The 12,490-nt window shown below is 38.8% G+C and overlaps 1 protein-coding gene across 1 annotated transcript in view; it reads left to right on the top strand.

Moving 5' to 3' along the window:
• Positions 1-12,055, top strand: part of syt8 (synaptotagmin VIII) — a 79,722-nt gene extending 67,667 nt beyond the window's left edge. The window contains exons 8-9 of the mRNA XM_073049462.1: positions 1,848-1,981; positions 8,984-12,055. Of these exons, the coding sequence (XP_072905563.1) occupies positions 1,848-1,981; positions 8,984-9,220 (371 nt within the window). The 3' untranslated portion in view covers positions 9,221-12,055. The remainder of the gene's footprint in view (positions 1-1,847; positions 1,982-8,983) is intronic.
• The last annotated feature ends 435 nt before the right edge of the window (positions 12,056-12,490 follow it).

The following is a 12,490-nucleotide window of genomic DNA, read 5'->3' as shown; positions in this document are numbered from 1 at the left end:
ATTGCTTTGCAAACTTTCCCAGTTGATCTAGATCCTGTTGCAACCTTCTTCTCTGTTCCACTTATGAGGGTGGATGGCAACTTCTTTAGGCATTAGGTAATTGTTCAAAATTGAAGTTACCTCAATCAATTGAAAAATGGAACCAGGTTAATTTCATATTACTTCTAGCAGATGCCTTGTTCTAAGTCTGAGTATAAAACATCCATTAACATTCCGCTGTCTGAGGAAGCATCAACTATATGGAAGATTGTGGTTATTTTATTAAGTAATTTCTGTATAGTTTGAAACAAATATTTACCATTGTCACGTACCCCATAAACAGGTTAAAGAACCAGCAGAAATGGAGAACAGACTGGAGTCTGGTGTTGCTATAAACTAATAGTGTTTATTAGTAAACTAAGCAATACAGTACTATAAATGCAAATATATCAAACAGGTTAGCAATGATATAGCTGTACATAAATGTAGAAATAGGAAAACCAAGCTTCTTCAAGTCTAGGGTAAATGAATCCAGTCTTATGATGGTGAGTAAAGTTAAGTTCTGTTCATGGTATTGAGTCTAGTAGAGTTGGAGAGAGAGAGATAGATTTGTAATCCAAAGGTGTATGTTGTGAGAAGGCAATTATGTCGATATTCCAAAATAACAATAACAGTAGGTTTTATCTTCTGAACTTGTTCCACTCCACACATGAATATCACCAACAGTGATCTTCAACGAATATCCTTTCAACACAAGTGGTACCACACCCGAATTCAGCTACGGGTCATCCCAAAGAGGTGGCCACAGGATACTCAAACAGAATCCACGTATGGATTATCACCAACAGTAGCTTATCACTGAGGTACCATCTTCAAATGGTAAAACTACCAACCCAGGCCAGGATTATCACACACAGGTAGTTTCCACACAACGTTACCTCAAACACACAACTGTGATAGCCACTTATCCAGTTCCACGACATACGAAATAACTCCTACAGTGATTTGCCACGGGGGTGCCTTTCTTCAGTGAACTACCACACCCAAACAAGGGTAACACACAAGTGGTAATCACAAAGACTTCCCCTCACCAGAGAACCCACTCCTGTGGATTAACTATGTGACAGTCACACCTTCATATTCAAATGGAACTCAAACTCACCCTTACGGGTTACAGAGGAGAGAGTCCAAAGAGTGACCTCTTGTCACTAGGTTTCTTCTATTTCAAACATTCCTCTCCCCTCTTCTCTTCCTTTAAAGTCACCGAATGTGACCACAAAACAAAGGCGACCGTTCTTCCATGGTGGAATTATCAACCCAGGCCAGGGTTGGATGCACAAATAACTCCCCACCGGTCACAGCTTTTCTGCACTGTGAGAGCCACTGATCGATTTCCCCAAATCGATCTTCCACAAACCCACCTTCCTGTGGGCACAACAAGCTCTCCAAAACCGTGTGTGTCTGGGTCCAGCAGCTGACCTGGTATTTATTTCAGCATGCTGAACACCAGCTGTCCATCAAACTGCTCTGCCCTCCTCTCTCTGCAAGAGCTTTACAAGCAGGCAAGTGTCCTTGTGGAAATGTGAACAAACTGCCGAGAAATCGTAACATTAATCTTCTGAGCATTTTCTGTCTCTTTGTCTCTCATTGCGCTGGACGCCTCTTCTCTCTCTTTGTAACAGCTCAAACAGTGTCCAAAAGCCAGTCTCATTCTCCCGACATTTAAAGTGATTGTCCACAGAAAATATGAACCCTAAGAGTACATAACACCATATACTGTTGCAAAGTAAAAATAGAGTACAAACCCAAAGGGACTGATGGGTTTTGTTTTTGTCAATAACTAAAAGCATAATTTGTATTTCTTATAGATCCATATGTGAAGATTCGTTTGATACTCAATAATAAAAAAATAAAGAAGAGGAAGACGTCAGTTAAAAAGAAAACCTTAAATCCATATTTCAATGAGTCTTTTACATTCGATATAACTTTAGAAGAAATACAGGTGAGTGGTAATTGTGAAAAAGTTTAAGGAAAAATCATGGTGTGCTGGATTAGAATTGTGCTGTCGACCGTGAAACTCCCTCATCCAATAATAAAGCAGCTTATTACCAAATTGATATTCTGACTCAAGCAGACATGAGGAGGAAGTGGAGGAATCGATTGCTTCCTGACCGCCATATCAGTGTTTAGCTAACTGGGGGATGTCAACCAAGTAGTACACTGATCTTTTTTTTTTGCCCTCTTGTTGTAAACAATGTAACCTTCATCTACTTCCTTCACAGGCTGTGCAAATTTGGCCTTGTATATTGCAGCCCTCTGGGATAAGCTGCTAGCTCTATTTATACTAATCTTGAAAGCACAATAGGTTCATAGCAATACTTAAATTATAAGTGATATTTACCAGGCTGCATTACACTCTTGGAGAACAAACCTGAAGTGTTAAATCTCTTGAAGATCTTGCTTGAAGATCTGAATGACTATCCTTCCAAGTCCCTAGTCTGTGCTCATCACACTGTGGGCCTCAGCACTCCAGGGCTATGAAGATTTCTGCTACAATTACTTCCCAGAAAATCTGACTGGAAACCATTCATGTTCAGACACCAATTTAGAACATGTGTGATCTCAGCTGGAAGACCTGGCCACACACCTGTCTTTGGACTAACAAAGGGCTATCATTTCAGTAATATCCTATGGCAGCAGCAAGGCAGTGGCACTTATGAAATTGTGCTCAGAATAATTTTGTACTTCTAATTTAGGAATGGAAATTAAGTACTGCTGAGTTAGACATACTGTAACATTGCATCCCTGTGGCTGTGTTAGTATTCAGAATAGACTGCTTCCCATTAAAGTCTTTACTTGATTGCTAATAAATTGCAATACAAAATGACTTTGAATAATGATGCCCGTGGTGTAGTGGCACCAGCACTGGATTTCAAGGTGAATGGTCCTGTGTTTGCATGCTCTTTGCATGCTTTCCATCCTTGCTGCATTGAGCGTCGAGCTAGCAACTTGGCCTTGTAAAAACAGACAAAATACTAAGGAAACAGCAAAAAATGCTGCCCACTGTGCCACAAGGTGTGAAGAGGAACAATGAACATGAATAGAAATTACAAGAGACTACATTGTATAATTTCAGTCACTCATTAGAGGATCATTAGCAATATGTTAAGATTCCCCTTCAGGTAACGTTCTGAAGGTGACCCCAAAGGATCTCTGCTTGATATCCTCCTATTTCTCAACTACCTTCTGCCCGTTATCTTCTAAAGCACAATGTCAGATTCCACAAAGAAAATGGTAAATTGATTTATTATTGTCACATGCAAGGCCATAATGAGGTAGATTGTGAGTTCAAGAGCCCATCTTATTGTTCTAGGGGACTATTGAATAACAAATAGGTAAATGTAACTACAACAAATGGGTGGATGTTGAATGTCAGCCTGGTGCTATGCACTTTCAGGCTTTTGTATCTTCTCCCCCATATGTAACAGAGATTGTGGGCTGGGTCAGATCTTTAGTTATGTTGGCTGCTTTACCAAAGCAGTGAGAAATGAAGACAAAATCTATAAAGAAGTGATGATTTCTGTGATGTGCACAGACCTTTGATGTTACTTGTGATCTTGGGCAGAGCAGTTGCCATTCCAAGCCATGAGACATTCAGATATGGTGCTTTCTATGGTGCATCTATAAGTTGTTGAGGATCAAGGGAGATACCAGATTTCTTTACCCACCTAAGGAAATAATGGCAACAGAGCACCAACCATGGCATCTAGATGGTTGGGCCAAGATAGGCTGGTGATGATGTTTACTTCTAGAAACTAGAAGCTCTCAACATTCTTGAACTCAGCACTGTTGATGCAAGCAAAAGCATGTACATTACCTCTCTTCTTGAAGTCAATGATCAGCTCTTTTGTTTTCCTGATATTGAGGGAAAGGTTTTTGCCATAGCATCATGCCAGTTGGCCCTCAATCTCCTTTCTGGACTCAAAGTTCAAAGTAAATTTATTATCAAAGTATTTGTATCTCACCATATGAAGAAGAAGAAGAAGAAGAAAGTCCTTAACTCCGAGTGGGGTCATCGGGATGCCGTCGTCATGGCGATTTTTTTTTAGCAGGCTTTCTTGTTTTTACGAGGGCGAGTTGCTAGATCGACGCTCAACCCAGCACGAATGGAAAGCGAGCAAGGAAACCAGCTAGATTTGAACTGGGAAGCCTTTGCTCTGAAGTCCGGTGCTGATGCCACTACGCCACTAGCCAGCACCATATACAACACTGAAATTCATTTTCTTGCAGGCATTCAAAGTAAAGACAAAAACACAATAGAATCAATGAAATAATAATACTACTAATAGATAAGCAATAAATAATGAGAATATAAGATGAAGAAACCTTGAAAATGAATCCATAGGTTATGGGAACCATCCAGTGAAGAGGCGAGTGAAGCTACCCCCTCTGATTCAAGAGCTTGATGGTTGGGGGTGATAACTACTCCTGAACCTGGTGGTGTGGGTCCTGAGGCTCTTGTACCTCATTGCTGATGGCAGCAGTGTGAAGAGAGCATGGCCTGGGTGGTGGGTGTCCTGGATGATGGATGCTGCTTTCCTGCAACAACACTCAGTACCAGTGTGCTCAGTGGTGGGGAGGCATTTACCAATGATGGACTGGACTGTACCACTACTTTTTGTAGGCTTTTCCATTCTAAAGTATTGGTGTGTCCATACCAGGATTTGATGCAAATAGTCAATGTATTTCCATCTGCCCGTCCTCCGTGACCTCTCCCACCAGGGCCCTAGTGGAGGACTTTGTCAAACGTTGCCAGCTAAACCATCTGCAGCTCAACATCAGTAAGACAAATGAGATGGTGATGGACTTTAGGAAGACTAAGCCTGCACTGCTCCCTGTTACTATTGTGATGATATGGATTTGGTGAGGACCTGGCAGTGCACCTGGATGACAGACTTGAGTGGAGAACCAACATAGAGATTGTGTACAAGAAGGAACAGAGTTGCCTCTACTTCCTGTGGAGACTGAGGTCCTTTGGAGTATCCAGGCCTCTTCTGTTCTACAAGTCTGTTCTTGCCAGTACAATCTTCTATGTAGTGGTGTGCTGGGGCAATGGCATCAATATGGGTGATGCCAGCAGGGCTCAATAAACTTATTACAAAGGCTGGCTCTGTTATAGGAGTCAAACTGGACACACTAGATGCTGTGGTAGAGCAAAGGACCCTACGGAATATCCTGGCAATTCTGGGCAATGTTTCTCACCCTCTGCATGCCACCTTGACTGAATGGAGGTGCAGTTATAGTAATAGACTATGACAAATGTGCTTCTCCAAAGAGAGCTGAGTGAGGTCATTTTCACCCTTGGCCATTAGGCTCTATAATGAGTCAACCTATAGCCGGGGAACACTGTATGAGGTAACTCATTTTTTATTCTAGCTTACTTATTTTCTATTTTTCTTTTGTATATCTGTGCACTTGTAATGCTACTGTGACACTAATTTCTGTTGTGATCAATACAGTATCCATCTATTTTGCAAGTTATTTGGTCATATGAATGAGTGTAGTTGGGCAGCATGAGCTTGTTGGGCTGGAAGGACCTGTTATTGTGCTGTTTCTCTAAATAAAATAAAATAGAAAACACTTCATGAACTCTATGTACTTGTGGGAAGTCCTGCAAACACTATCCAACACATCCCACCAGAAATGAGATAATAAATATATAGAATAACCCAAACCAACTTATTAATCCAACACAAATATGAGGATATGCATGACTTGAACTTAATATATTTGTGGCCCGGGTTGGGTAACTAGATTCTACTTGTGATGCATTTGCCCTATAAGATGATCCAATCTCATAAATGAATCAGATTTACATCTATTTTCAATTACATATCTGATTGCTCCTCTGTCCTTAGCTTTGCTGCTGAAACCCTCCATGACTTTGGTACGATCAGATTTGAATTTTCCAGCACACCTTTCTCCAAGCTTCCAGTTTTCTTGGGCTTACATTACCTCAAATCACGCAGAGTTTACACCACTCTTGTTCAGCCATTTCATCAGTCCTATGTTATCTCCTGGTTGAACAATGTCAATTTTAATAGCCTTGTCCTAGTTTGCAAATTTTTCCATGTCCTCTCTCATTTCCAAAGTCTATAATTCCTCATTCTAAAGCCTTCCATAGTATCTGAACAACTCCTCAACTCTAGCCTCTTGTAAAACATCAATTTAAGTATTTAACTTGCTGCTAAATTGTCAAGGGTTTGTCTCAAATTACTTTCCTTGGCTTCTCTACTCGCTATCTCATTTAAAATTTACCCCATTTGCTCCTGCTTTTTATTGATAATATGTTTATAATGTATGATTTGGTGTTAAATGTTATTTGTAAGCTTTCTAGTAAAACGTCTTTGGATGTTTTACAATATTAAAAGGGTTATTTATACATTCAAGATTTTTATTGTGCTGACGATTTCATTCAGAGAATAAATATATTAATGGAATATGGAATTAATGGATGGAATAAGGGAAATGAGGAGGTTTTATTTGTAGCAATCATGGTCCAAACAATGAGCTGAGCATTATCCTGTCTCATCAGTGAAGCCAGGATTTGTTTTGAAATTGTATACTTTGCTGTATCTGAAATGCTTTTGCATTACTTGAAATCAATAAATGAATATAACGAAATGGATATAAAATAGAATTCTAAGTGCCTCTATCAGAAGGGACAGCCCTGTTGGGAAAAAGTGAAATTAAATGGATAACAAGGACTGATGAAGGATCACAAGATGTAGGTTGGGTTCTCGAACTACAAAGATGAAAATGCCCTGATAGGAGTTCTTTACAGGTCTCCGGTATAATATATATTTGTCAAGATATGGGATTCAAAATATATGAGAAGGTAGAAAAGGCATGTTATAGGGAGAAAACTCTGATAAAGAAGAAGAGAGATGTATAGGCAACAGGGAGGAAATAAGACGCTTGAGGAGTATAAAAAGAGTAAGAAAATACTTACGAAAGAAATCAGGAGCGCTAAAAGAAGACATGAGGTCACTTTGGCAGTCAGGGTGAAGAATAATCCTAAGAGCTTCTACAGGTATGTTAAGAGCAAAAGGATAGTAAGGGATAAAATTGGTCCTCTTGATGATCAGAGTGGTCGGCTATGTATGGAACCAAAGAAATGGGAGAGATATTAAATGGGTTTTTTGCATCTGTATTTACTAAGGAAACTGGAATGGAGTTTATGGAAACAAGGCAAACAAGTAGGGAGGTCATGGGACTTATACAGATTAAAGAGGAGGAGGTGCTTGCTGTCTTGAGGCAAGTCAGAGTAGATAAACCCCAAGACCTGACAGGGTATTCCCTTGGACCTTGAAGGAGACTAGTGTTGAAATTGCAGGGGCCCTGGCAGAAATATTTAAAATGGCGATATCCACGGGTCAGGTGCTGGAGGATTGGAGGATAGCTCATGTAGTTCTGTTGGTTAAAAAAGGCTCAAAAAGTAAGCCGGGAAATTATAGGCCGGTAAGTTTGACATTGGTAGTAGGTAAGTTATTGGAAGGCATACTAAGAGATAGGATCTACAAGTATTTGGATAGACAGGGACTTATTAGAAAAAGTCAGCATGGCTTTGTGCGTGGTAGGACATGTTTAACCAATCTATTAGAGTTTTTCGAGGAATTTACCAGGAAAGTGGATGAAGGGAAGGCAGTGGATGTTGTATACATGGACTTCAGTAAGGCCTTTGACAAGGTCCCACATGGGAGGTTAGTTAGGAAGATTCAGTTACTAGGTATACATGGAGAGGTATTAAATTGGATTAGACATTGGCTCAGTGGGTGAAGCCAGAGAGTGGTAGTGGAGGATTGCTTCTCTGAATGGAGGCCTGTGACTAGTGGTGTGCCACAGGGATCAGTGCTGGGTCCATTGTCATTTGTCATCTATATCAAAGATCTGGATGATAATGTGGCAAATTGGATCAGCAAATTTGCTGATGATACAAAGATTGGAGGTGTAGTGGACAGTGAGGAAGGTTTTCAAAGCTTCCAGAGGGATTTGGACCAGTAGGAGGAATGGGCTGAAAAATGGCAGATGGAGTTTAATGTGGACAAGTGTGAGGTATTGCACTTCAGAAGGTCAAACCAAGATAGAACATACAAGGTAAATGGTAGGGCACTGAGGAGTGCAGTAGAACAGAGGGATCTGGGAGTACAGGTACATAATTCCCTAAAAGTGGCTTCACAGGTTTGTAGATAGGGTTGTAAAGAAAGCTTTTGGTACATTGGCCTTTATAAATCAAAGTATTGAGTATAAGAATTGGAATGTAATGGTGAGGTTGTATAAGACATTGATGAGACCGAATTTGGAGTATTGTGTGCAGTTTTGGTCACCTAATTACAGGAAGGATATTAATAAGGTTGAAAGAGTGCAGAGAAGGTTTACAAGGATATTGCGGGACTTGAGAAACTGAGTTACAGAGAAAGGTTGAATAGGATAGGACTTTATTCCCTGGAGCATAGGAGAATGAGTGGTGATTTGATAGAGGTGTATTAAATTATGTTGGGTATGTTGGGATAGCAAGCAGGCTTTTTCCACTGAGGCCAGGGGAGGGAAAAAAAAGAGGTTATGGGTTAAGGGTGAAGGGGGAAAGTTTAAAGGGAACATTGGGGGGGGCTTCTTCACGCAGAGAGTGGTGGGTGTGTGGAATCAGCTGCCAGATGAAGTGGTGAATGCGGGCTCACTTTTGACATTTAAGAAAAACTTGTGGCCCAGGTGCAGGTCAGTGGGACTAGGCAGAAAAATGGTTCGGCACAGCCAAGAAGGGCCAAAAGGCCTGTTTCTGTGCTGTAATGCTCTATGGTTCTATGGTTCTAAAACAGGAGAATGGAATTAAAAACAAAGCTATGATTGAATGTCAGAGCAGACTTAATGGGCTGAATGGCCTAATCCTGCTCCTATATGTTATGTTCATATTACCTTTCAATTTTTCTCCTCTTTTGTAACACAGAAAGTGCAGCTGGTGATCTCTGTGTGGGATTATGATAAGATGTCAAAGAACGATGCCATTGGAAGACTCTTTCTTGGCTGTGATGCCACTGGAAATAAGTTACGCCACTGGTCCGACATGCTGGCCAATCCCAGACGACCAATTGCACAATGGCACACTCTCCAATCCAAAGAGCAAGTAGATAAAGAACTCAAAGCGCTTAAAAGTAATCCTCGTCAAAAAGGCAAAAGCAATTGAAGCCAAAGTACAGTTCATAAAGAAGTACACCGAAGTATTATCTGCTTCAGATAGAACTATTTGTCCATAATCTGTAACACTCTGTTACAAACTTCTGTATTCTAGAAGTTGAACCAAACTGGAGGAGTTTTTTTTTTAATATTTTGTTTTTCAAGCAAAATAAATATACAAAATAGAATATATTTATTAAAGAATGGCTAGTTTTGTGTAATTGTAAAGCTAAGCCTGGTACAGAAAGGAGCACAGGACAGATTAGCAACACTGGCATTTTGTGATTTCCACTCTTCTGGAAAATTATATCACAATAAGAATAAATGAAACATAACGATTCATTCTGAATAGGTTGCAGCAATACCATAATTCAAGGGTGATTATTCTAACCTCCTGAACTGCATTACTATGTTAATGGAGCTTTATTATTGTAATTGTAGATATGTTAATAACTGAAGTGATTTCTTTGCAACTAACAGAAGATCAATAAATTTAGAGAAATGAATCTAGCCCTTGGTTTGTGGTGAGATGGTGGATTTTGCTCTTGGCTGCAATTGTGAGGAAGAATTGGCCAGAATCTACTTTTGCTTATCATTCAATGGTCCTGGACTAAATTTGAAAGATCAATGTTATTAATAGAATCATACCTAGTTTTGAAGAGCTTCTAGCATGAATATTTCCTGGGAGTTGGTAGCTCAGACCAAATCTATTGAATAGCCACATAAATAAGATATAGAAAGCTTTCTGCAACTTTCAAAATATTATCTAACTAGCAGATAAAGTCCTTAAGTTCAGACAGTCATAAATCTGTGGGGAGACCAGCAAATCTCATGAAGGAGAGTACCTTTTACAAATTTTTGGATATTTAGAATTTTAAAAATGGGTGTGATTGATGCTAGACTGGATTCAGAGTCTGTGGTGATTAGAACCACAGGATTAGATTATTGAAGTAAATATTTGTGATATTCCAAAGCCTAATTGTAGTTTCTGGGCCTGCCGGATGAAATGGTCATGCTACATATGACAAACTGTTGTCATGGAAACACCCTTACAAATTAGGTATCTTGCTTCTCATCCTAAAAAGTGTGTGGAGGTCATTGCTGGAGGGAAGCAGAACAGGATCCTAAAGTAAATTCAGGATCACTTCCAGAGAACTTCAGGAGAATGAGACTAAGTCTGATCCATTTTCATCCCATATGAATAATATTCATTTACCTCTCCAGATATTACCTGTGAAGACATCCTTTTAGATTTATTATGTTGGATAGCGTTTAAATATTTCTTGCTGTGGTGCAAGTTTGTTATTAAAGTTTTAATTGCTTTCACTGCCGATAGTATGTGAATGGGAGCAGGAAATGGTATTAGTTAATGAGCTTTGGAAATCACTCTGGTCCTGATCTATTTCTGTTCAGGATTTTCTTGCCTTTATCTCAACCAGAAATTTCCGCCTCCTAATAGGCCAGGCAAACTGGCAAACTATTTTCCAGCCATAACCACAATGACTTCAAGGGTAAACAGAATAAAGACTGCATTCATCAAAGTACATTGTTTTTGGATATAGCGGGAAAATATTATGTTTTTTAAAAAGTCCAATCGTCACTTAAATTATGATTATATTGTAAAATCCCATCTTTCTCGGTAGTAATTATAATTGAATCACATTTAAAAGTAACCTAATCTACTTGCAATGCAAAATAAAAATAAATTTAAATACCTCATCTGATAGACAAAATTTTCTTCAGCTCCTACACTCCTTGATGAAAACTTCCTCATCTTTTCTTAGTTTATCAATGCTATGATGGGCAATGTTTTCCTCAGTGGTATATAAACCACTCTCTAGATCTTCCTCGTCTGAAGATTTGGACTTAATCCAAACTCGAGATTAATAATATTGTTTTTTACCCCGATTAACTTTCCTTCTACATTGCACAGCATTTTTAAGTCCAGTCTTGACACAGTGTTGCAAACAACACCTCAGCTTTTTTTAATATTGGTCACAACTAGGACTATTACCTGATTCAAACCCTTGATTACTTCATACTAAGTGGCTGAGCCAAAACTTGCCCATCAAAATGTAAACATGTTAAACACAAAAGTTGTATCCTTTGACGTCTGCTATGTTTACTCAAACTAACTATCCAAAAAAAAATCATATTGTAACATGGTAAATGATAATGTTGGAATCATCAGAAAGGTACTCAATCTGTAAATTTTATATTGAAAGGAGATTACTGCAGAAAAAAACTCCATTTTTGACTACATAACGTAAAAGGAAGATGAAACCTTGTTTGGATGCACAACTTCAATGAGAATATTTCATATCTCTATTGTACGTGATGCAGGATGTCAATGAAAAGCAATTGTTTTATTTTGATTTATTTATTTGACTAGAGGAAAATATTCTAAAGGAAATGGTGAACAAAGATAATAGTAATAGAAAGCAAATAAAAATATATACATCAAGAGGTCTGTGGATTCATTTTCTGACCGGTATTAAATTAGGTAATCCTGAGCATGATCTTGTTTCAGCATTCTCAGGTGGTGAAGGAGAAATCCAATGGGACTATATCTATTGCTGATGATGGAATCTGGAATTGGACTTGATTAGTGTATTCTTCCTATTGCACGTCATTCTTATAATTCAACATTGATGTTAACTGTTGTGTATTTAATATTTCAGTGATATTTGCGTAATCTTGTAAATATATTGTTTGATTAAGCATTCTTGTTCTTTTCCATAATTCATTACGGGTTATATGTTTAAGTATGTGAATTGCATATGTCATCTCTCTACCACGTGATACCTAGGCAGCTCGCTTAAAGTAAATACAAAGTTAGACTCAAGTTTCAGACTCACGTGTCTTCCTTTGAATTCACTTAATGTTTTGAAGATACAAAATATAACAGTGGCATTTTTAAATGAACCCAAGACACCTACTGAGCTATTGAAATGCAGCAAGGAATGGTGAGCAAAAAACTAATGCAGCACATGTTCTTCAGAAGGGATGACACAATCAAGTATTAAATAAAAGTCAGAAAATGGATGAATTCACTGGTTTGTTAAGAATAAGTATTGGGTGGAAAAAAGAGCAGGAATGGTTGGCTACCTCAGAAAGATTGGCATGTTGGGGATTCCACAAGAGATAACTGGCTCATGTATACTGAGCAAATTGAACAGTATTTTGAAGCAAATGTAATAACTGATGAGAAATGAGTATAAATTTTGATAAGTGCATTGGGTTTAAAGGCATACAGTTTGCTTCAGAATTTGACTGCTCC

The sequence above is a fragment of the Hemitrygon akajei genome, chromosome 6 (assembly GCF_048418815.1).
Source record: "Hemitrygon akajei chromosome 6, sHemAka1.3, whole genome shotgun sequence".
NCBI lineage: Eukaryota > Metazoa > Chordata > Chondrichthyes > Myliobatiformes > Dasyatidae > Hemitrygon > Hemitrygon akajei.
Note: the sequence above shows the minus strand (reverse complement) of the source record. Positions and strands in the feature narration are given on the sequence as shown.